Source organism: Mus pahari, chromosome 1 (assembly GCF_900095145.1).
Source record: "Mus pahari chromosome 1, PAHARI_EIJ_v1.1, whole genome shotgun sequence".
Taxonomy (NCBI): domain Eukaryota; kingdom Metazoa; phylum Chordata; class Mammalia; order Rodentia; family Muridae; genus Mus; species Mus pahari.
Window position 1 is genome coordinate 164,360,938 of NC_034590.1, and position 24,442 is coordinate 164,385,379.

The 24,442-nt window shown below is 40.8% G+C and overlaps 1 protein-coding gene across 6 annotated transcripts in view; it reads left to right on the plus strand.

Annotated features, from left to right (window-relative positions):
* Window positions 1-24,442, plus strand: part of Add3 (adducin 3) — a 112,300-nt gene that overhangs the window by 66,194 nt on the left and 21,664 nt on the right. For all 6 annotated transcript variants that reach the window (XM_021187319.1, XM_021187287.2, XM_029538398.1 and 3 more), the window contains one exon: window positions 14,790-15,001. In XM_021187319.1, coding sequence (XP_021042978.1) covers window positions 14,807-15,001 — 195 coding nt within the window. In that variant the 5' untranslated portion in view covers window positions 14,790-14,806. The remainder of the gene's footprint in view (window positions 1-14,789; window positions 15,002-24,442) is intronic.

The window sequence follows — 24,442 nt, forward strand, 5'->3', positions numbered from 1 at the left end:
AAAAAAAAAAAAAAAAAAGAATCAGCAAATCTATACAGCAGTTCATGTCGGTCACCGTTCTGTGTAAAATAATGGGGCATGTGTAATCTAGGTACCAAGATCTAGAAAAGCCCTTTCCTGTTTGAAGTTAAGTATTTTAATTATTGTCTAGATTCCGTTGTGTGGATCATTGAGTTTTGCAGATAACCAGGGATGTTTGTTTGTTCCTGATCAGATTTAAATTCCCAAGTGCCAAAGCCTTCATTTCATTCTGGTGTTCAGATAAACTTCATCTTGAAGATAGCCAGTCCATGAAAATATATATTTTACACAAGAGTTCACATTCAAGAATGGGAACCTTGATTTGAGTCTGGGATAGGAAAGAAGTTGAAAAGTTTTGCAAAAAGATCTTAACAACTTTAAGTCTAAAATACTCAAACTTTGGAAATGGGAGTGGAGGTGAAGAAAATTCTGGTTCTAGAGCCAAGCATAAGAGTGTGACTATGGATAGGTAGTGTTTTGTCTCTGATGTCTTTGTTCTTCCTGTGGTAGTTTTAATAAGAATGGCTCCTGGAGGCTCAAGAATCTGAGTGGTTAATCATCGTAGTCCCTGTCTGTCCGTGTCTCTCAGTCCCAAGACCTTTGGTAGAACTGTTTGAGAAGGATTCAGAGGTGCAGCCCTGTTGGAGGAGGTCTTTCACCAAGGTGGGCTTTGGGGTTAATAAACCATCACTATTTCAGTTGGCCAACTCTCTGCCTAATGCTTCATGGATCAGATGTAAGCTCTCGGCTACTGCTCCAGCACCATGCTTGCTCGCCTGCTGCCTTGCACCAGCTCGGTCACGGTGTTTCTTCACATGGCAATAGAGAGGTAGCTAAGACTCTTCCTTATCAAGTTGAGGTAACAGTACTTACATCTCAGGGTTGTTATGAGATTCAATGATTAAAACATACTCCTTCCTTAAAGCAATTAAATAGTCATAGCATAGGAGCTCAAGAAAAGTTGGGTATTTTGAAAACATCCCCCTCTTGCTATATATTTTTTTCCAGGGTGATTTGGTGAAAACAGAAGACTAAACTAGGGCAAAGTTACTGGAAAGAAAGAATTCAGGTAAACAAACCCTTAAGAAGAAGGCAGTTTCTCAACAAAAGGCAACTAGAAAGAGCCCAGTTCTATAACCAGTGAGAATGAGGAATTTATCACACCCTGCCATGTCGGCAGAACACAGGGACAAGGTAATATTGGCAAAGGGTGGTAATTGGTAGAAGTTCACAGAGAGAAGCAATGGGAGGGTTCTGCATTTGAGTATTTGAAATTACCCAATAGAAAAATAAACGGATTTAGATCACCCATGAATGATTAGAGGTCTTCAAAATTAGTAACTCAGCAAGGTTTTTGTCTATTTCTTAATAATCAAAGTCAGATATCAGTGTGGAATCCAATAACAACATGGACTTGACACTCAGCAGCACTGAGCCAGCTTCTTTTTTTTTCTTTCAATTTTTTATTAGATATCTTCTTCATTTAAATTTCAAATGCCATCCCAAAAGTCCCCTATACCCTCCCTCCCTCCTGCTCCCCTANCCNCNCACTCCCACTTCTTGGCCCTGGTGTTTCCCTGTACTGGGTCATATAAAGTTTGCAAGACCAAGGGGCCTCTCTTCCCAGTGATGGCCAATCAGGCCATCTTCTGCTACATATGCAGCTAGAGACATGAGCTCTGGGAGTACTGGTTAGTTCATATTGTTGTTCCACCTATAGGGTTGCAGACCCCTTCAGCTCCTTGGGTACTTTCTCTAACTCCTCCCTGTGTCCCATCCAATAGATGACTATGAGCATCCACTTCTGTATTTGCCAGGCGCTGGCTTAGCCTCACAAGAGAGAGCTATATCAGGGTCCTTTCAGCAAAATCTTGCTGGCATAAGCAATAGTGTCTGTGTTTGGTGGCTGATTATGGGATGGATCCCTGGGTGGGGTAGTCTCTGGATGGTTCATCCTTTCGTCTTAGCTCCAAACTTTGTCTCTGTAACTCCTTCCATGGGTATTTTGTTCCCTGGTCTAAGGAGGTAACCTAATCACAAAAGAAGTCACTTGATATGCACTCACTGATAAGTGGATATTAGCCCAGAAACTTAGAATACTCAAGATACAATTTGCAAAACACAAGAAAAATCAAGAAGGAAGACCAACGACGTGTGGATACTTCGTTCCTCCTGAGCCAGCTTCTTACATGTTCTCATAACCATAAGGAACCAATCCCAGGATGCTGCTAAAGCTATAGATTGGTTTTAATAGCTTCTTCTGTAAGAAAAGGGCAGAGAGCATGCATACAAAGCAAGAATGTCTACTGAACATGTGGCATTTGAAACCCACCCTTGTTTAAGTCAAAAGGGCATTTCATCACACTACTGTTTTATGATTTGGTACCTGCTTTAACATCTCAGTTCTGGTAGAAGAAAGACCTGTTGCAACTTGTATTTATGATTGGAATTCTTGTTGAATCTTCATGGGGTTTTATAAAGACATTTTTGTTCATAATCTAACATGATAACATTTTCTTGCTTCATTTTCCTCAAACTTTTCAGTCTACCATACATAGCAGAGATCTCAGCATGGGGAAAAATTCATTGTCCTTGTATCAAATGTTTGTTTGAATTACTGCTTTCATGTTTTTCTTTAGTTTTGCAAAGTTTTAATTCTTCAGAATTGTGTTCTCCACACTGATAGGATAGCAAAATGTTCCCTAAATAGGTATTCCATGGGAATTCCATTGGAATAGCATGCTTTGCTAGTGCTGCCATAGCACAGTACACAACTAGATAGTGGGAAACAACCGAATTTTATTATACTCAGAGTTCTGGAGGCTACAGTCTCAAGATGTGTCCAACCAGATCCTTCTAGAGGTTCTGGGGAAAATGTGGCCATGCCTCCTTTCTGGCTTCTAGAGGATGCCACCCATGTGTGTAGTTCCTAGGCTTGCAACCCATTGTCTCTCTCATCACCTGTACTTTGTTGGAGTGTATTTCCTCTGTTAAAATCTTTCATCTTCCTCTCACTAGAAATAAGATCATGTTCAGAGGTTCCCAAGACACAACAGAGCTTGGAGCAGTTGATAATCCAACTCAGTATAGATGCTCCTTAGCTTGTGACAGGGTTGCTTCCTGTACATCCTTCATAAGCAGAGAATTTAATTCATAAACCTAATCTAGCAAGCACTATATAGTAATACTTCAGTGTTTATACTACGTGTGTGTGTGTGTGTGTGTGTGTGTGCTTATTACAGTGTAGAGTACTGACTGTGTTTGTGATTGAGTGGGTGCCCAGTGGCAAGAGAAAATAACCCCAGGATAGAGCGATGGCTCTGTGCTTAAGAGCACTTACTGCTCTTGGTTCCAGGACCCACCTGGCAACTCACAACTATCGATAATTTTGGCCTCAGGGGACCTGATGGCCTAGGATGGCCTTAGGCCTTGCTGCATGCATGAGGTACACAGACATACATGTAAGCATCCATACGCATGAACATAAATAGAGGAAAAAAATTTTTTTAAGTATAGAATGGAGTTTATTCAGGGCATGGGAAGGGGAGTTAAGAGGGTAGTAGAGGCACAGAAAGGCAGAGAGGGGGGAGAGGAGAGAAGTAGAGTAGAGGCCAGCCATGACCACACGGAGAGAGGGGGAAGAGAGTGAGGAGAGAGGTGGGACAGGAGGGCAAGAGAGAGGCAAGAGTAAGGGGGAAGAGATGTTTTAAGAACAGAGAAATATTCTATATGGTGACCACAGTACCACTATTCTATGTTTAGAGATCACTGTTTTACTTTTCTGATATCAGAAGTTACTTAATAAATATTTTAGTTAACTTGAGAAAAACAGAGGCCATCCTACTGTATTAGGCCCATTTTAAAAAAGATCAAAATTTAAAGTATAATTTATGTTGCATTTATATTGTTCTCACAACGTCATGTAGTTTTTAAAATGTGTGTCCAAACCATTCTAAGCTGGAAATTATCTATTTCCTAAGGAATATCAAACTTTAGCTTTATTAGGGCTGGCAAGATGACTCAGAAAATAAAAGGTTTGCTAAACCTGAGTTAGATCCTCGAGCCCATCACAGAGGAGAGACCTGAGGTTGTCTGACGTCTGCAGGAGCGCCTGGGCACACACTCACACATACACACACACACACACACACACACACAAATAAATCAGAAGGTGGAAACTTGACATCTAAAGATTGAATTTTGGCAAATAAAGATTTTGAAAAAGTACTTTTGTGAAACAAATTTCTGTGGCCAATCAAGAATCTCTTTTATGGACTTCCCTTAAAACCACCATCAGGCTTCTGAGCTCCCTTAAAAAGCACCATCAGGCTTCTATCCTGGCAGGTTATTACCAAGAATACTGTGAAGTAGTTTCCAAGTACTGTTTTCTGGATTTAGTGTGTCACACATCTGGCTCAGCACGAGATTTCCAAGAAGAGAGCAGACCAGGTTGTGATTCTGCGGCCGCCTTAGCAGCCCAGTTATAAAGGCTGGAAGATCTCCTTCAGTCAGACCCCTTTGTAGTAAAAATCTGTGGACTTTGTTTTACCAGCAGTGTTTTGCCAGCTGTGGTAAAGAAAGCCAAATTCTCCAGCTGAAATCCCTGAAATAGATCAAAGTCTCTGGTAAATTTTTGTGTGTATTTTACTTCACTTTTGTTTTGAGTTATTTTTAATATTTTCATTGTATGTGTACATACGTGCTTGTGCATATGTGAGCGTAAGTGCCTGCAGAGGCCAGAGGTTCCCTGGAGAGCTGGAATAAAGAGGCAGTTGTGAGCTTCCCAGGGGGGTGCTGGAGCTAGAACTCAGGTCCTCTGAACTGCTGAACCATCAGCCCCTTCCTCCCCCTCCTTTTTTTTAAATTGGATATTTTCTTTATTTACATTTCAATTGTTATCCCCTTTCCCGGTCCCCCACCCCTGAAACCCCCGTATCCCATCCTCTGTCCCCCTGTTTCTATGAGGGTGCTAGCCCACCCACCCACCTCCCGCCTCCCTGCCCTGGNATTCCCCTACACTGGGGCATCTATCGAGCATTAACAGGACCAAAGGCCTCTCCTCCATTGATGCCCAACAAGGCTATCCTCTGCTACATACACGGCTGGAGTCATGGGTCGCTCCATGTGTACTCTTTAGTTGGTAGTTTAGTCCCTGGGAGCTCTGGGGTTCTGATTGGTTGATACTGTTGTTCTTCCCTGTGGAGTTGCAAACCCCTTCAGCTCCTTCAGTCCTTTCTCTAACTCCTCCATTCGGAACCCTGTGCTCAGTGCAATGGTTGGCTGCGAGTTTGAAGTGTTTGAAGTAAGGCACTTTGTTTCATTTCCCCACCTGCAGGCCTCTCCTATCCCCATTAATCACAGTGACCCCCTAGGAAGAGACTCAGAAGTGTGATAGACAGCAACAGCTCAATTCTCTAGACTTTGGGGCAGAAGGTTCCTTTACAAACCCAACTCATTTTTAATAATGTGCCTTGTAGGGTAGGTTTCTTCAGATTGAAGAGAATTGGAAATTTTTTTCAGTATACCTATAATACAAGAATTTGGGAGATGAAGGCAGGGAACCTGAAAGTTCATGGCCAAAACAAAACAAAAAACAAACAAACACACACACAAAACAAATAACCAAAATATTTTTAGCTTAATAAATAGATGTAAAATGGGAATTTGGGGAGGTTTTCTGTATCACTTGTATTTTTAATATTCATTTAAATTTTTTTCTGAGTATGGGTAATATGCCATAATACTTAAGAATGAACTTGACCTCAAACATAACTGAAGAAAATATCAAAAGCAAGGAGTTTTGATTTTTTTGAAACTCAGTTCTGTTCAAAGAATGAAGTAAACTTAAGCTCATGATGGATGGGGGAGCCGGTCCTTGTCCCCAGGAGGACTGAGTGGGAATGAGCCAACTATCTGAGGGATGGCTACAGACTAGCCTGAGTGCTGAGGCTTTCCCAAACCCTGGATCTGCACTGAGTGCTCACTTCATAAACCCTCACTTCTCATGGAGGTCATGTTCTGGATTGTTTCCTGGATCTAGGAGACGCAGTCAGTGACAGAACTAACCCGTGACCTGGGCACACTCCTGTCACCAGTCCTCTGTCTTGCCTTGCTCATCTCGTCTTTGAGCCATGTAATCTCTCCCCTGACTTTCCTTATTTGACACAGTCAGGTACTATTGGTCAGGCTTGTCTGGAACTTATTGTGACCTAAGCTGGCCTTGAACTCAAGTACTGGATTACAGGCATGAGCCACCACACCAGACCCATTATAAGCCAATTTTTCCTCTATTTCTTTTCTTTTTACTTTTTCTTTATTTTTTATTTTTTTTATTTTTTATTTATTTTTTGTGTGTGTGTGTGTGTGTGTGTGTGTGTGTGTTTGATTGATTGGTTGTTACTGTTCCTCTTCTTGAGTCCTGGTCTCACTGTGTACACAAGGCTGGCTTTACGCTCCCCACCCTCCTCCCTCTGTCTCCTGAGCACTAGGAATGTCTGTTGCCTGCCCGGCTTTCTCAGTGTCCCGTCCTTGTGCATTTGGTGTATGGTACTTACTGCTTTAGATCCTAACGTAGTCTTTCCAAGCTTGTTTGATGGTAGAGCTTCAAACTTTCAAACTAACGCTTACATGGTTTTAGAGGTAAAATGAAAATTTCATATTTTGCTGATGGCCTATAAATGATACATAGCAGCTATGTATACAGTTAACACCTGCAACTTCCAAAACACTAAGCAGCGTTGTGTGGTGTTCTGCACCTTTCCTCTGAGGGCTCCTCACCCTGAAAATGTTTTTTTCTTTTTGCTTAGAATTCAGAATTTTATGGCATATACTTCAGTCCTTTATGACACCATTATAGTTGCTGCATTTCACTCCTTAATTCCCCATCTCCTAATAGTGTCTGTCCATGGAAAGCTTGTTCACATGCTTTATTGAACAGTAACAGATTAACAAGTAATATATTAACATCTATAAGGTGTGGCTCTGAGGAGGTGCAGGGTGTGGCGGGAGAGCCTGCTCCAGAAGAGCTGGGCATGCTCTTGCTGGCTGTGTGTCTAAGCACATCTCATTATTAATACCTCTTCACTTGTCATGCAATCTGGAAAATACAAATTTGGGCTAATTCTCTAGTTGATTTTTTTGCTTCTAATTTTTAAAAGACTTTAAGTGAAACAGCACAATAATAAAATTTTAATGGGTACTTCCATATCTTTAATAACTCAGCACTTTCAGTATTTAGAACAAACCATTACATAATTACCTCACTTCTACATCTGTTTGTACATACTGAATTGATAGAATGATAAGGCCATTCATGAACTACTGCACTGTAGCCCTTCCTTTTAACATTATTCATGCGCCAATAGCATTTATTCGTATAAACAAGCATGGTGTGATAGCCCTTTTCACTTAAATTTCATTGAAGAAGTAAAGTTAGACCATGGAATAACATGAAAGTGACACGTAGTAAATAAATGTCATTGCTGTGATTTTGTACCAATATATGATATATGATACCTTGAGCATTGTACTTTAAAAAAAAAATCACCACCTTGAAGTATGATTTGGAATCATCTGCAAAATGTGATCTTTAAATCCAACAGTCCAAGAGAACTGGCGTTGTAACAACAGCCACTGTAGCAACAAGGTGCAGTGTGTTGTCAGATAATTAAATTTTCTCCTTTGGGGGATGTAGAAAGTGCCCTCTGCACTATTTGATGCCAGGTTTACTTGTTTCCATTTTCCTTAACTACACATTCTGATCATTTTCTCAAATCAACTGACTGCTGTGTCAGTTGTATATAAAATTGTGTCTAGCCGATGAAAGCAACTCAAACTTAAAGTCAGTGGTTAAGGATATGGTTTGTCACAGTTTGTGCAGGGTCTAAGTTGTTTTCTAGAACTTCAAATATCCTCATGTTCCATAGGAACCGTCAGAAGAGCTAACACAATAAACAGCACTTGTTTCTTAACCAGTGCTGCTTTGAAGTCTCGACGTGTTTGATTATTATTCCAAGTGCGGGACAGCAGGCTGAGACTTGGAAGCACAGCCCCTCTCCTTATTGGAAAACAGTTCAAACTACCAAGAATTTGAAGTTTGGAAAGATGTTTTATAAGTTGTTGTTTTGTTTGAATTGTTTATAGTGTAGGTGTACTGTGAGCAGGTTAATTAGGAGTTATAACTGCAGCCAGTGCCTACTATTGTGGTGACTGTACAGGCCCCACTCCAGCTTTGCAAGATGGTCAGGAACTTCTCTAGTGAGATTTTTATTTTTTAAAGATTTATTTATTTATTATATGTAAGTACACTGTAGCTGTTTTCAGACACTCNAGAAGAGGGCATCAGATCTTGTTACAGATGGTTGTGAGCCACCATGTGGTTGCTGGGATTTGAACTCTGAACCTTCAGGAGAGCAGTCAGGTGCTCTTACCCACTGAGCCATCTCAACAGCCTGAGATTTTTAAGGTAATAATTTTATAGGGATATAAATTATACATCATATACTTTTCCTAGTCAATGTGTATGGTTGGTGGGTTCTTTGTTATTTTGAAGCAGGCTCTCGGGTAGCCTAGCATAACCTGGAACTTGCTAGGTAGCCAAGCATGACTGAACTTGATCCTCCTGCCTTCTCCTCCCAAGTCCTAGGATTATAGGCTTGTACCACACTCTTGGTTTGTATGATGCTGGATATCAGACCAGGGTTTTATGCATCCTAGGCAAATACTGCCAGCTGAGCTATATACCCCAGCATGGTTTTTCATGCAGTCACAGAATTGTATGGTTATCATTATAGTTATTTTAACATTTCATCATTCTATATATAAAAAAATCTTACTAGAAGCTACCCCTTATTTTCTCCCAATCTTAAACAACCAATAATCCGGATTCTGCCTCTGCAGGCATGCCTGTTCTAAATATTTCATGTAAATGTGTGGTCTGTGATAACTGGCTTCTTTTACCTTTCATGGTGTTTCAAGATTTAGCCTGTTGTAGAATGTCCATACTCCATTTTTATGTTTGTTTTGTGGCTGGGGATAATGTGTGTGACATCTGTGGACCTCTGTGCATGGCTATATGTGTTCATGCAGAAGCCAGAGAAGGATATTGAATGGCCTGTTCTTTCACTGTCTACTGTCTTGAGGCAGGGACCTTCAATGAATCTGGAGCTAGGCTGGCAGCCGGCAAGCCCAGTGATCCAATCATAGAATACATCTCATGTTAACCTCTAGCACACATATACACAGGAAAAAATGAAGTTGCATCTTTCTTTTCTGTCTCGAAAACACTCCTCAGTCTTCTGTGCAACTTACCACACTCGTGGTATATAGATCTTTTCCATTTCTTAGCTGTACTGTAACTTAGAATTTCTAGAGCAGCACATTGAAACCTATGGCACAACCCACTACTAGACCAGTAATCAGTGTCATTAGTGTTTCTTTAAGAAGCAGGGAGAAAGACATTAACATAGAAAATATCAGAATGACCATCAAAATATCAGGTCATTAACTTTTTCATTATATATCCTAATGTTTTTATGTGAAGATAGCAGAAAATGGTTTTCTTATTGTAGATTACTATTTTTTTCAAAGGGTCTGAAAGCCACCATTCTAGAATATCACTTCTGTGTCGTATCCTATTCCGTTAACCTTCATGCTGCATTGGTACTATGTGGATACTTGGCATGAGGCTTTTTAAAGTAGAGTTTTATTTGCTCTCAATGTCCTCTCCCCAGCCCCAGCCCCAGCCCCAGCCCCAGCCCCAGCCCCAGCCCCAGCCCCAGCCCCAGCCCCAGCCCCATGGGTCAACTACAGAGCCTTGTGCTGCTAGGCAAGTGCTCCACCACTAAGCTAAATCCCCATCCCCTTAATAATACCTTTTTAAATCTTTCATTAGACTCGTGTTTGTGTGCATGTATGGAGGTCAGAGGTCAAATCTCAGGAGTTCTTTTTCAAGATGAGGTGTCTTTGCCCATGGAGTCATTTCACTAGCCACACTCCTAGTGTCTTTATTTCTAATCTGAACAGCCAAAGACTGTACCAGAGGAAAACCCACAGGGCTGACAAGTTTATAGTGTTAACCAGAAGTCTTTGCATTTTATCTTAAAAATTATACTTTTTCAGCTGACAGAGCACTGTTCAAAGATATAATACTATTTTTGCACAGTTTACACTAGTTTTTATACTATTTTTAAAATTTTTTTTATTATTATTATTTTCTTTATTTACATTTCAAATGTTATCCCAAAAGTTCCCTATACGTCCCCCTCCCCTGCTCCCCTACCCACCCACTCCCACTACTTGGCCCAGGCCTTCTCTTGTGCTGGGTCATGTTTTTATACTATTTTTAAGTTCAGGTGTGCATTACTAGTAGGTACTAAAAGCATGCCTGGATAGATGTGTATAGTATTTTTAAAATGTGTGGTCAGTTTTAAAAAGAAGGTACTATGGAGCTAGAAATGATCAATTTGCATCCCTCAGCCCTGTGGCTGGCACAAACAGGAGAGTCTCTTGGTCTATAGTCCAGTACTCTGTAGTAGGCAGGCTGCTTTTTGATGGGAAAGAACACATAGACACTTTCAGAATTCATTTCAAAGTTTTTTAGGATACTAGTTGGCTGAAATTCCTAGCCCACTTCTTTCCATGGCATTTAGCTCTGTAAAAGGTCTCCCGGAGAGCAGTCCTACTTAAACTGCTCTGCCTGCCTGCCCAGCAGGTTCCTCCTCTCAAGCTCACACTGAGGTTGGTATTTCCCCTGCTACATCTTTTGGTGTGTGTCTTGACTGGTACTAAGATCTAAATACTAGCTACTAAATAAATACCTATTTTCCCAAATACTGAATTTCATTTTGTGTCCCAGAGGGCTTCATTTTAACTTTGGTTAGCTTAGGAAAACTGCTCTTGTAACCACATTTTGCATCCCATAACACCATGAGAAGGATTAGTGGTACTGTATTCCAGGTGTTATAATCTATTCATTTTTATTCAGGTGCAATTTAGTTACATTGGTTAAACTATTTCAAAATGTTTTCTAGTACTGAAAATGTCTGAAGATAGGGATAGTATAAGCTTTACCCTCTGCAGGGTTGATCATAAACTTAGATTACTGGAAATGGGAAGTATTTTTTTTCTACTCTTACAGAATATTAATTTTATTAGGATTAAACTTTAAAATTTAAAAATTCAGACAATTATAGCTGCACGTGCAGTTGTAAGAACAGCAGGGATGCTGTGTACCCTTCATATAGTTTCCCCATTAACGTCATCTTACAAAACTTATATGGGGTGGGGGATGGGAAGACAAGGTAAGGAGGGAGTCTAGAGAGAGAACACTAAAGATCTTTGAAAACAGCCTATGGAACAAGGCATATCTACTATTGTAGAAGCTTCCTAAAACATAGACATCTGCATATGTAATTCACTTATAACAGGAAGTACCCTATATCAGTGGGTGGAAGGAAGTGCCTCTCTCAGGCACTGTAGGCTAAGTTTTAGCCCTGTACTAGGAATGGGTTACATCTCTTTGAGTTGTTGGTTCAGTAGACTCTAAAAACATTAGGGGCTGTTGCCATTGTCTTGGTAACCCCACAAAACTTAATGATAAGACCCTATTACTAAAAACATAACATATTTGATTCATAGAACTTGGAGAAATCAGACTGGTAACAACTTAGAAGTGTCATCCTGACTGGCTAGCTTTCTTAGTGCTAGAAGATGCTATGCATGCTACCAGAGGAGAAAAGGCATCAGCCACACCAAGATGTGAGCCCTGAGAGCTACAGTGCTGTCTTACCTGTCAACACATGTATATGGAAACACTGGCCACTTTCTGAATGCATTTAAAGCCCTCAGCTCATGAATTCATGCCTGGTACCATAGGCAGGGTCAAGAACCTATTGCCATTTTTTTGTTAAATGGATGTAGAAATATATCCTTTTAACAGAATTCTTCTACATTTGTATCTTTATTCCCATGGAATAATATGTCCCACAGCCCTCATCAGAGAAGCTAAGATTTGTAGTAGATGATGGCAGTTGGCATTGAAACCCACAACTGGTGGAGGAGTAAGACACTGTAGAGTGCTCAGCCCTCAGTGGTGCATCTATAACACATACCCCTCCCAGGGCTTAGGGATCATTGCACAAGAGGGGTAAGGAAGAATTTAAGCGCCAGAAGCAGAGGATGACTATAGTGAAGCAGTGTTTTCTGGGCACATATAGCTCACATAGGTAAGATCAAGCCACTTACACCCCCACCATGAATGGAGGAGGTCGTCACTAAGTCTCAGCTCTAGCTACTGAAAGGAAGAGAGTCCGTTTTCTACAGGGATGTGGCCTGTGAGAGGGAATCCTTGCTCCAGTAGATGGCCCTAAACACATGCAAACACTGGCATCATGAAGTAGATTCCATGGGCTTTAAGAAAAATGAAATTGGGAGGAAATGATGAAGGGGAAGGAGGAGTGATAGGGAAGGAACTGGAAAGGAGAGAAAGGTGTGAACTTGGTGGGAAAACATCTTACACATGTATGATGTTCTCAGTTAAGGTGCTTACCTCAAGCTGGGTCACAGCACCCGCTCAGTTGACACTCACCCTCTTCAGGGTTTTCTTGGTTTTGCTCATGTTCACTTAATGCATATATTGAATCCTAACTCTGTCCTGAGCATACTACCCCCTCTCACACATCAACTCTGCTCTGTTCTCCACTTGAACAATGTTGCCATTTGAGGGATTTTATGTAAATGAATCATGCACCGGGTAACCACTGCAACTAGCTTTTGTTTGAAGTGTTATATACTTTTTGATATTATACACGAACCACAGTAGTGCCTTTCTGTGGTAAAAGGCAGCAGCATTCTTGACATTGGGAATTCTAATTCAGTCAGCATTGTCAAGAATAGACAATTGCTTCCTGATGGTTAGCCACTGTCTGTAGCCGGCCAGTGAGCACAAGCTGAAGCACAGTGAGTCCTCTTGTTTCTGAGACGGAGATAGATTGTTCCTAGTGTTTAGACATAGTCACGTGCCCAGTTAAGTGTTATCCTCAGTGTCAGGAACAGTCAAGATCAGTGAGTCAGTTGTTCATGTAACTTCTGAGGCAGGCTTCTCCTTGACTTCTGTGGAGATGAAGTGCTGTCTGCCTGAGTAGTTAGTCTCGCAACTGTCACAATTCTGACATTCTCTTGGGAAATTATTGGATCATTTGAAAAACCTAGTCTTTCATACACTAGGAAGTTATACCTGCTAAGGAATGGGAAGTTTCTTGGATGGGGCAAAAGTTTGGTCTGACGTAAAGCCAGGGGAGACCCACCCGTGCACCTCACCATCAGTGCTCAGTGCTTTACTCCGGGGTGCTTGATTATTGCTTCCTTTAAAAACTCAGTTAGACCAAGAAAACAAGCACAGCAAGAGGAAGAGGAGGAAGCGCAGGCCAATCTGTTATCCCCTAAGTTGTAAATACTGGTCAGCTTGGAAGGCCCCACAGATGACACAGGACAGATGGCATCTTTGCCCATGGCTGGTCCTGTACCACACACAGGTGTGGGTGATGTCCCTGCTCCCCACCCTGCCTGGAGGAGGATGCTTAGCTGTCTCCTCCCCCTGATATCAAGTCCTGTCAGCTCCCTGCTCTTGGCCTCCACATGTAGCATAAGACAGTTTCCCTGGGAGACAGTAGAGCAAATTAAGATGCACATATATAGGCTTAAAATCAAAATAGGAGAAAGATGTCTCAACTACGTGACAATGACTTTTTTTTTTTTTTTTTTTGGCCTGAATTTTACCAGGGTCTTGATCAAATTATAAAAATTTGTTTTCCTCCTCAAACCCAAATGAGTTGACCTTAGACTACATTTTAAGTTAAATTAGTTTTATTTATTTTTAAATATTTAATTTTGTTTTTAACTATGTATTTGTGTGTGTGTGTGTGTGTGTGTGTGTGTGTGTGTGTGTGCGTGTATGGGCATGTATGGGACAGGGCTTGTGTTTTGTGGGTCTTTGGATCCCTGGAGCTTTTGTTAGAGATGTTTATGAGCTGTTTGAGGTGGGTACCGGGAGCCAAACCTGAGTCCTCTGCAAGAGCAATACCTGTTCTTAATCACCGCGCTATTTCTCCAGTCCCTTAAATTAATTTAAAATAAGTAACATCATATATTTTGTTTAAAAAATTCAGTATTTAGACATGAATTTTCATTAGCTCTGAAAATAGTAACTTCTAACAAGCATCATAATCTAAGATAAGTTTTATTTTTGTGTTTGTTAGGAAATGTTTCTCTGCATAAACAACTTTTCTCGTATGTTTGGAGAAGCCGCCTTCTTACATTTTTAAGTGCTGGGACTCAAGCCCAGGGCCATGAGTGCACTAGGGCAATAATTCTCTAACCATTGAGCTAGATCAAGCAGCCTTTCCCCATGATGCTACTTTTTAATTTCTTCTTCTTTTTTTAGATTTTTACTTTAATTTTATGTATATGGGTGTTTTGCCTACATGTATGCACCACATCTGTGCCTGGTGCAGAGGCCAGAAGAGGGTGTTGGCTCCTCTGGGACCGAAGTAACAGACAGTTGTGAGCCTCCGTGTGGCTTCTAAGAATTGAACCCAGCTTCTCTACAAGAGCAGCCAGTGTTCTCAACCCCTGAATCTTCTCTCCAGTCCCCAGAGCTGCTTTTAATAGAAAGTTTGTTTCCAAGAGTTTAAAAGTTCTACTTGGCTCCTGTAAAGTGAATTTACCAAGGTGTTGTAGTAAGTGTCCTCCTGTCTGTGCTTGCTTTGTAGAGAGGAAGACTTGAGACATGAGTTCAGACACCAGCCCGGCTGTGGTTACCACTCCTCCTCCTCCCAGCATGCCTCACAAAGAGAGGTATTTTGACCGAATCAATGAAAGTGATCCAGAGTACCTTCGAGAGAGGAACATGTCTCCTGATCTACGACAGGACTTCAATATGATGGAGCAGAGGAAGCGAGTCACTCAGATCCTGCAGAGTCCTGTGAGTTGCAGGAACTATTAGCCATTCTTCCTCTTTGGGGCCCTTGCTATGATGTCATGGAACAGTTGGAACTCTTCAGTTAGGAAGGGCTGGGGAAACAGTGCGCTTGTACTTACAGGGTGAGCGGACGCACACATAAATGCATGTCCGGAACTCTAACAGCAGCACACAGGCATTTCAGCAGTGTGCATTCTCTTTGTAAGTTTTCTGGGTGTAATTTCATTTAAAGCAGGACAGATGGTTCTACTGAGAGTTTGAGAAGACGTTATGTGAGCAGAGAGGCAAGCACTCTCAAGTCACACCCACAAGCTGGTGTGTCCGTGTGCGTAGCTTTGTGTCCCTTTGGGCACTTTACCTTCCACATCCATAAGCGAATAGAAAGACTTCAATATGTTGAGAAGTTCTGTGCTTTTGTAGCCTTTTCTTAACTCATGCAGGCACATATATATGAATGCACTCCACATTAATTAGGCTAAAAGTAGCAGAAAATTGTGTCAGAACAGTAGGTTGACTTACATCATATTGAAGTAACTTGTTAAATTTCTTCCAGTGGTTTAGTGCAGTGGTTCTCATCATACAGTTCTTTATGTTGTGGTGACCCCAACCATAAAATTAATTTTGTTGCTACTTCATAACTGTAATTTTGCTACTGTTATGAATCATAACGTAAAGACCTATGTTTTCCAGTAATCTTAGTCAACCGCTGTGAACTCAGAGTCACAACCTACAGATTGAGAGCCACTGCCTTAGTGGGATTCCACAGGTCACATAAAGTGATGGGAAGTGAGAGAATCACTGGATTTGAGAAGCAAAATGGATTTATAAATTCATGTGTAATGAAGATCACAGGACTCCTAAGGCAGAGAGTTAGCACACTTAGGCACATGGTATCTAGGTTAGGATTATATTGGGTTTCCAGTTTAGCTGCTAAAATAAGCACAGGCCATCCAGGCTGCCTAATGTGGCCTGGTAAATCATTTTGTTATGTGCCCTTGTGAATTTAATCACAGGAGTTGAATTCCATTCCGAGTAATTTTCCCTTACCAGTGACCTTGATGAAAGCCTTGAAAGACACGTTACACAGCAGTGCGAGGTTTGAAGGCTTTTCTAAGTGCAGTGCCAGTTTAAAAGACGCCTTCAAACAGAGCAGACACAAACCAGAGTGATGATGATGACGGAGCACATGCGCTGGGCCTGGCTGTGCTCAAGCCTAAAGACCCCACAGTTATGAGCTAACTTACCACCCAAATGATTCTTGTAACCTACACTGTAAAGTAATTGAAGGAATGAAATCAAGACCACATTTTGTTCAGGATTGTAGAATAAGGATAAATGCCCCAGAGGACCAGTCAGTGAAAATGGAAAAAGTGCTGACTACATTTATATGCCAGATTCTTCTGTTTTCTAGTATTCTTCCATTAAAGACATCATAGCTTTGAGAATATTTTATTTTTATTATATATATATATATATATATATATATATATATATATTTCCATTTTATCTATTTTTGTTTTGTTTTGGTGACAAGCTTTCTCTGTGTAGCCCTGGCTGTCGTGGAACTCACTGTAGACCAGGGTGACCTTGAAATCACAGATTCACCTGCCCCTGCCTCTTAAGTACCAGGATTAAAGGTATGCCCTACTACTGCCAGGCATATAGTTCCATTTTTAACAAATTAAAAGAATTAATTTTATTTATATCCTAGAGAACCTAAATAATGGAAAAAGACAGGCATTTATCTGCTCAAAAGAATAATCAGTTTTTGTTCAGAAAAGAATGAAAAGGCTAAAATTTAAAAATAAATAAATAAAAGTAGAATGTTTCCCCCTTAGAGCCTTACCTAATAAATTTAGAATTTTGTTCATGAAAAGTTGGAAGAACGTTTATGAAGTTTGTACTCTACCATGCCTTGTGATGGCAGTTTTCACCTCCCCTTTAAAGGAGCGGTTTTCAACCTACAGTTGCGACCTCTTTGGGCGTCACATATCAGATATCCTGTATATGATATTAACATTATGATTCATAACAGTAGCAAAATTACAGTTATGAAGCAGCGAAATGATTTTATGACTGGGAATCACTGTGAGGTGAGGATCTGTGGTAAAGGGATACGACGGCACAGGAAGGCTGAGAGCCACTGCTTTAAAGGGGCAGAGACTTCCCACTGAAGGAAGTAACACATCGGCCTCTAATAGCTCCCTCTTGCCAGAGAGCAAACCATCCCAAACAGCTCACACAGCTACCATTCCTATTATCTCACTGTTTCTGAAAGGCAGGGATTGAGAAGCGGTTTAACTGAATGGTCAGGGCTAAGCATCTCCTTTCCTATGAACTGGCAGCTCAGACTCCTAACCAGGCTGTTGTCATCTGGGGGTTTGACCTGACCAAAATGAGTCACTTCTGTAGCTCTGCAAAAGACTGTAGTTCCCTGTCCCACAGACCTTTCTGTAAGGCTGCTTGAGAATGCGTGTGTGTGTGTGTGTGTGTGTGTGTGTGTGTTTTCCCTCCTGCCTCTACCTCCCAAGTGCTGGGACTAACCTTGTTCCTTTATGTACAATTTTGCAGTGTTTCTGTCTCTATAATTTTTTTTTTAATTTTTCGTTGGTCACCTACAAATATTGAAGTCTACTTTATTAGACAAATTTATAATCAGTAAAAGCCTAAAGCAAAGCTATTACTAATCTATGTTTATAAGTAACAGATTTTTAAAATTTAAAATCATGTCATTTGAGAAGAAAGCAAATCAGGGAAACTACTAAAAGCAAAAGACACTCTTCATTAAACTTGTGTTGTGCGTCAGGTACAAATGTATAGCAGCCTCTGATCCTCCAAACAGCTCAAAGAAATGTTGGTGTCCCTACTTTACACATGAATAAACTGGAAATAGGAGACGTGAAATAATTGGCTAAGTGTTTTCAGCTTGGTTAAATGGTGGGCTTGGAATCTTGACCCAGGTGTCATTCCATTGCACTGTAATTACTGAAGCCTTCCAAACGGGACAGGCTCCACTCCCAAGCCTCTAGTTTTACATCTTCACATTTGTTGCTTAAGTTAATGCAGCCCAACCCAGAGATAAGGCACTGTGGGAATATGCAAATGTGAACATTTTATTTTTGCATATGCAAATATAGAAATATGCAAAACATAGTCTTTATTCTTTCACCTGAAATGTAAAAACAAAGACTTGGTCAAAATGTTGTGAGTATAGGGGAAAATAAATGAATTTGTCTTGTTTTGACTTTCAAGAAAAATATTATTTCCTTCTAGGAATTCCAGTTTTTTTTCTTATTTGAAGTATCGGTAGTGTACCTCAAACACCCAACATAAATAGTATTTTAAAATAACATGGAAATTCCTTGTGTGAGAAGCTTATGTCTAACAGAGGAAACTTAATGGTGCGCCTTGATGAGAGTAATTGGTCAGAATCACCACATTCCTTCGGATCACTTAGGAAGATTAAGGCACGAATATTCTTTATAAACTCTATTTGTATGCCAACTTGAAGAAAAGTTACCATTCTAACCTTACCTTCGTATGAAGCCGGTGCAGGAGGAAGGCCATTCAGAAGAAAGTCTGGGTTTTTTTCCTCAACAAGACCAGTGGTGATCTATCTCCAGGTTAATACATTTCTTAATGGAGAAATTCTGAGGAAGTTAGTATGTTCCTATCTTTCTTTAGGAGAAATCTAATCACGTAATTGTAGGGTACCTTGGAAGCAAGTCTGTGACACACACACACACACACACACACACTCTTCCTCTCTAGTAATTATTATAAAGTATATTATCCAGAAGTGGGTACTTAAGAGTTAGTTCATCTAATGTCTTTAGCATGAATCAGTATTCTGTTACCTAAGTCCCCTAAGGTAGACATTACTGGTAAATCTGCTTGTGTGTTTGTTTCATTGTTTGTTTATAGCATTAACTAAAATAATTCCATCAGGCCGGGCGGTGGTGACGCCTTTAATCCCAGCACTTGGGAGGCAGAGGCAGGCAGCTTTCTGAGTTCGAGGCCAGGCTGGTCTACAAAGTGAGTTCCAGGACAGCCATGGCTACACAGAGAAACCCTGTCTCGAAAAACCAATAATAATAATAATAATAATAATTCCATCAGGTCAGATTCTTTTCAAATTGTTCTCTTAGTATATATGCATTTGTGTGTGTACATGTGCCCTTGTATGTGTGAGTTCATATGCATATGTACACAGAAGCCAAAGACAGCTGCATATGTCCCATATGTAGTATATATATATACATTAAGTTCAATTTGTGCTGACCATAACCATATACACAACAGTGTAGGGCCCATCCACTGGAGTACAATCAATCTACCAAGGGCCACACTCCAAAGAAAAGAACCTTGTCCTTCCCCTCTGAGCCATCAGCTGTCAGCTGTTCCTTAGCTAGTGATGGTGGCTTTTAGGCTGCTGTCCCCTCCATGATAGAATATTTACAGGGTTGATCTTGTGCAGATGCCCATAGCTGGGTGCATCCAGAGACACTACTGTACCCCGGTTCTTTCCAACCTCTGACTGAACAGTCTTCCTCCGCCCTCTCCCTTGATGTGCCCCGAGTCTTAGAGAAAGAGGTGTGATAAAGATGTCCCCTTATGGCTGAGCACTAGACAAACATTTATTTTCTGCACCTTGACCAGGTGTGAGTTTCTGTATTAACAGCCATCTACTGCACATAGACATTTCTCTGATAAGGACTGAAAACTCTATTGCTCTATAGGTAGAGAGATGCATATTTATAGCACAGTTTGATATTATATTCATCAAGCAAATAATAGAAGTAGGTTCATCCCTGGGACCTATGACTTCCATGGTCATGGAATCATGGTCGGATTGACAGTCCTAAGCATGTGTTTCCTTCTGTGGAGCAGGCCTTACGTACAATTCATGTTACTATAGCACCCCTGGCGTGCGCTAAGCTTCTACATAAGTTATGGGATTGAACTCAGGTCTTAATATTTACGTGGCAGACACTTTACAAACCAAGCTTTCTCTCTTACCTCTTTATTTATATGCATATTTTATGAAACTCAGTTTTATAGTTTTACTCAACAATAAAAGAAAGTAAAAGGATGCAAGATTCAGATAAGCTCAACTCCTTCAGCATTTTTGACCTGAGCATTATATACTATATTACTTTAGACTTGTGTTTGATAAAGGAGCTGTTTAAACTGTCAGCTTTGGAGACAAACTAAGTTTTCAAGTAGGATTCTAAGTTGCAGCACTCAGTTTTTTCTTTAAAATGTATAACATGCAATGAAGTTGAAATTTTTTTTAAAGAAAAATATTTGTATCCTAGTGGCAGATAGACAGATTTTATGCAATTATTACACAGGAGAAATCAATCCTCCATTTAAGTAACAGACTGACAAGACTGTTTTCTAAGTAATAACCCAGTTAATGAATTTTGTCATACTTTGCTCAAGTCGGTTCTTTACTTTCTCCCTGAGAAAATGGAAAGTTAGTTTTATGGTAACTGACATAGAGTGGATGGAGATCATCTAGAAAATGAGAGGCGCGCCGTCCTAACCATGAGCGCGCCTGGTGTGGCAGCCTCAGGAGTTCAGCTTAGCAGTACAGCTGTAGGACAGGCAACCTGAACAGAGAGAAGGAACACTAGAGTTCAGACTGGACACAGAAGAGAGCAAATGCTGAGATCCCCCAACCAGGCTGTTTAGGAGGGGACCCCAAGAAGGTTACAAAGACAAGTATCAGATGAAGGGAGGAATCCTTAGACAGGAGTGGCGGGAGCCAGCACTTCGATCTGACAAAGTAGAATGAGCAGGCAGACAGAAATGTACATTGTAATGAGAGGATGCTGAAGGTTAGACCTGGGTGTTAGGGTATGTGAGAAGGCACAGAAAACCAGGAGAATTACAGGGCAGTCCATTGTGCACTTCCTTCATTACTTCTAATTTAAATCTTTAAAGTTCTAATGCGTTGGTGTGCAATGCTTGTTTTCTATCAGTGTTCAAGACTTACCTCATCCATCATTTAGTAGGAAACTCACCTAGCTTGCATTCAGTTTCCTCATTGGTAAGCAAGGAAACCACTTTACACATGTGCTGTGAAAAGACATGGACGCAGTGGAGGTGTGGGACACACACCAGCACACAGTCGGTAAATTAAGGCATAGGATGTTTTTGTGTCAATATCTTGAAGATTATTATAGTCATAATTTCTTGGACTATACTCTGCTCGTTGAAGGCCTTAAAGAAGACTGTTACCCTGATAGCATTCTGGCTTGATTGTGCTGTTTCTGGACTGTCACAGTCTCCACAATCAGTCACAATCCCCAGTCCCTCTTTGTTATGCTCGTCTGTAAGGAAGACACACTTTATGCTGTGGGATTATATGTTGTTACTGGAGACTTAACTTGCTCTCCCCCTCTAGAAGCCAGGGTGTGGTGTAAGCTTGCTGCCTGTTTACAAGCTGGTGTCTCCTTGTGTTTTGATGTACCTGGCTGCTAGGATCACCATAACTTACTAATAACCTTGTTTGCTTTATCCCCATCCAACCAAGGGCTCCGATGCCAGGGCTCACTCAGCATTGCTGGTCCCAGCACGCCTGTTGCTTCAGAAGTAAATCCCAGCTCTGATAAAGTTAGGAAAAGGTCCTCTGCCCAAGTGAAAATGCTACCTCTAGATTTGTATTCCCTTTACTTACTAGCTGTGCAAGCTAGAGCAAGTCACTGCGTATTTTAGGAGGCTTTCATGTGTTCATGTCAATCAGCTACAAAGAATTACTTTATTGACATTTGATTGTTATAAGAATGTAATTAATGACTCAAACAAAGTACTTTTAATATTTTGTTGATTGGTTTATTGGTTTCTCTATTAGAAACCAATTTATTATTGGTTATAACTATAATGTTATATATTATATAATTAATATATCATATATTATATGATAATTAAAATGTGTAATAATTATATTATTTATTATCTATTCGAGTCTTGCTATGTTACCCTGGAATGCTTGCCTGGAATTTAATACATAGCCCAGGCTGTTCTCAAGCTCATTATCCCCCTGCCTCAGCCTTTTAAGTACTGGAATTGTAAGTGTATATCACCATGCCTGGCCCTTTTAATATTTGATAGTTGAGAACATTTACTGACAATTTTTTAAAAATGAACTGGAACAGTTTGTATCCTAGTAGTTTCTATACTTGTTTTATGACATAAGTAATTATCTGAATAACCTTCCAAAAACATATGAAACAAAAATTGACATGTGAATATATTAAAAATTAAATCCTTAGGTTTAAAACAATTATCTTTTGATGTTTTGTCAACTGTATGAAAAGGCTAGGGATATGGTTATTTACGTTAAAAATAGCTTTCTTCCATCCAGAGAGTGCCCCACTCGGAGATCCATTCCATATGCAGCCACCAAACCCAGACACTGTTGCTGATGCCAAGTGCTTGCTGACAGGAGCCTGATATAGCTGTCTCCTGAGAGGCTCTGCCAGAGCCTGACAGATACTGATGTGAATGCTCACAGCCGGCCATTGGACTAAGCATGGGGTCCCCAATAGAGCAGTTAGGGAAGGATTGTAGGAGCTGAAGGGGTTTGTAACCCCATGGGATGAACAACAATATCAAGCAACCAGACCCCCAGAGCTCCCAGGGACTAAAGCACCAACCAGAGAGCACACATGGAGGGACTCATGGCTCCAGCCACATATGTAGCAGAAGATGGCCTTGTCAGGCATCAATGGGAGAAGAAGCCCTTGGTCCCGTGAAGGCTCAATGCCCCAGTGTAGGGGGGAGTGCTAGGGCAGTAAGGCAGGAGTGGGAGGGTGGGTGGGGGAGCACCCTCATAGAAGCAGGTGGAGCAGGGATGGGAGAGGGGGGGTTGTGGAGGGGAAAAGGGGAAAGGGGATAACATTTGAAATGTAAATAAATAAAATATCCAGTGAAAAAATTGCTTTCTTTGTAGCCTGTAGAAGCCGTTTAGACATAAAAGGGACGATCATTTTTGGTGTCAGAGATACTTTTCCACCCTCCCATGACATCATAGATAAGCCAAAGCTTTAGGGTGGTGCTTGCTATATTGTGGGTTATATAGAAGTGAGAACATTTTTACCAACAAAAAGCCTATGTCTGTGTCCTTACCCCTGAGATTTATTACCTGTGTGAATTTGAATAACCTTGTGAAGATAATATCGTTTCATTTAGCAGAAATTTCTGATCACTTTAACAAATGTTTTTAACTCTTTTAAGCAACAAGTTGCTCTTTAATCAGTCTGCTGAGCAGGTTTTCGAGATTCATGTGTGTTCCCTGGGAGATTAGATAAACTTTAACCCATTTCTAGCAAATCTGTACAACTTTACAGTGTACACTTAATACCTTAACCTCATTCCTGTTCTTACTCGCCTCCTGGGTTTATTTTTCACATTAGCTTGACTTTCCTTGCCTATGTTTATTTTTGTTGGAAACTATCTTCAAATCTTCTTGGAAGGCACTGAATAACAGACCATGTCCCCCTCTCAGAACTGATATATAAGTGATATATATCATAGATAGTGTACTTTTCTTTTAAACTGAATCAAAGAATTATAGCTGCTTTAAACTGAGCATTTAAAATGTTTTTTTTCACCTTTTTTAAAATTAGATATTTTCTTTATTTACATTTCAAATGCTATCCCAAAAGTTCCCTATACCCTCCCCCTGCCCCTGCTCCCCTACCCACCCACTCCCACTTCTTGGCCCTGGCGTTGCCCTGTACTGGGGCATATAAAGTTTGCAAGACCAGGGGGCCTCTCTTCCCAATGATGGCCGATTAGGTCATCTTCTGCTACATATGCAGCTATTGACACGAGCTCTGGGGCTACTGGTTAGTTCATATTATTGCTCCACCTATAGGGTTGCATACCCCTTCAGCTCCTTGGGTACTTTCTCTAGCTCCTCCATTGGGGGCCCTGTGTTCCATCCAATGGCTGACTGTGAGCATCCACTTCTGTGTTTGCCAGGCACTGGCATATCCTCACAAGAGACCGCTATATCAGGGTCCCTTCAGCAAATGACAGCCCAGGAGAGGTATTGCTGGATCTTCCGGTAGTACTATGTCTAATTTTCTGAGGAACCGCCAGTCTGATTTCCAGAGTGGTTGTATAAGCTTGCAGTCCCACCAGCAATGGAGGAGTGTTCTTCTTTCTCCACATCCTCGCCAGCATCTGCTGTCACCTGAATTTTTGATCTTAGCCATTCTGACTAAGTGAGATGTGAGATGGAATCTCAAGGTTGTTTTGATTTGCATTTCCCTGATGACTAAGGATGTTGAACATTTTTTTCAGGTGTTTCTCAGCCATTTGGTATTCCTCAGTTGAGAATTCTTTGTTTAGCTCTCTACCCCATTTTTTAATGGGGTTATTTGAATTTCTGCTTTGTATATATATTGGATATTAGTCCCCTATCATATT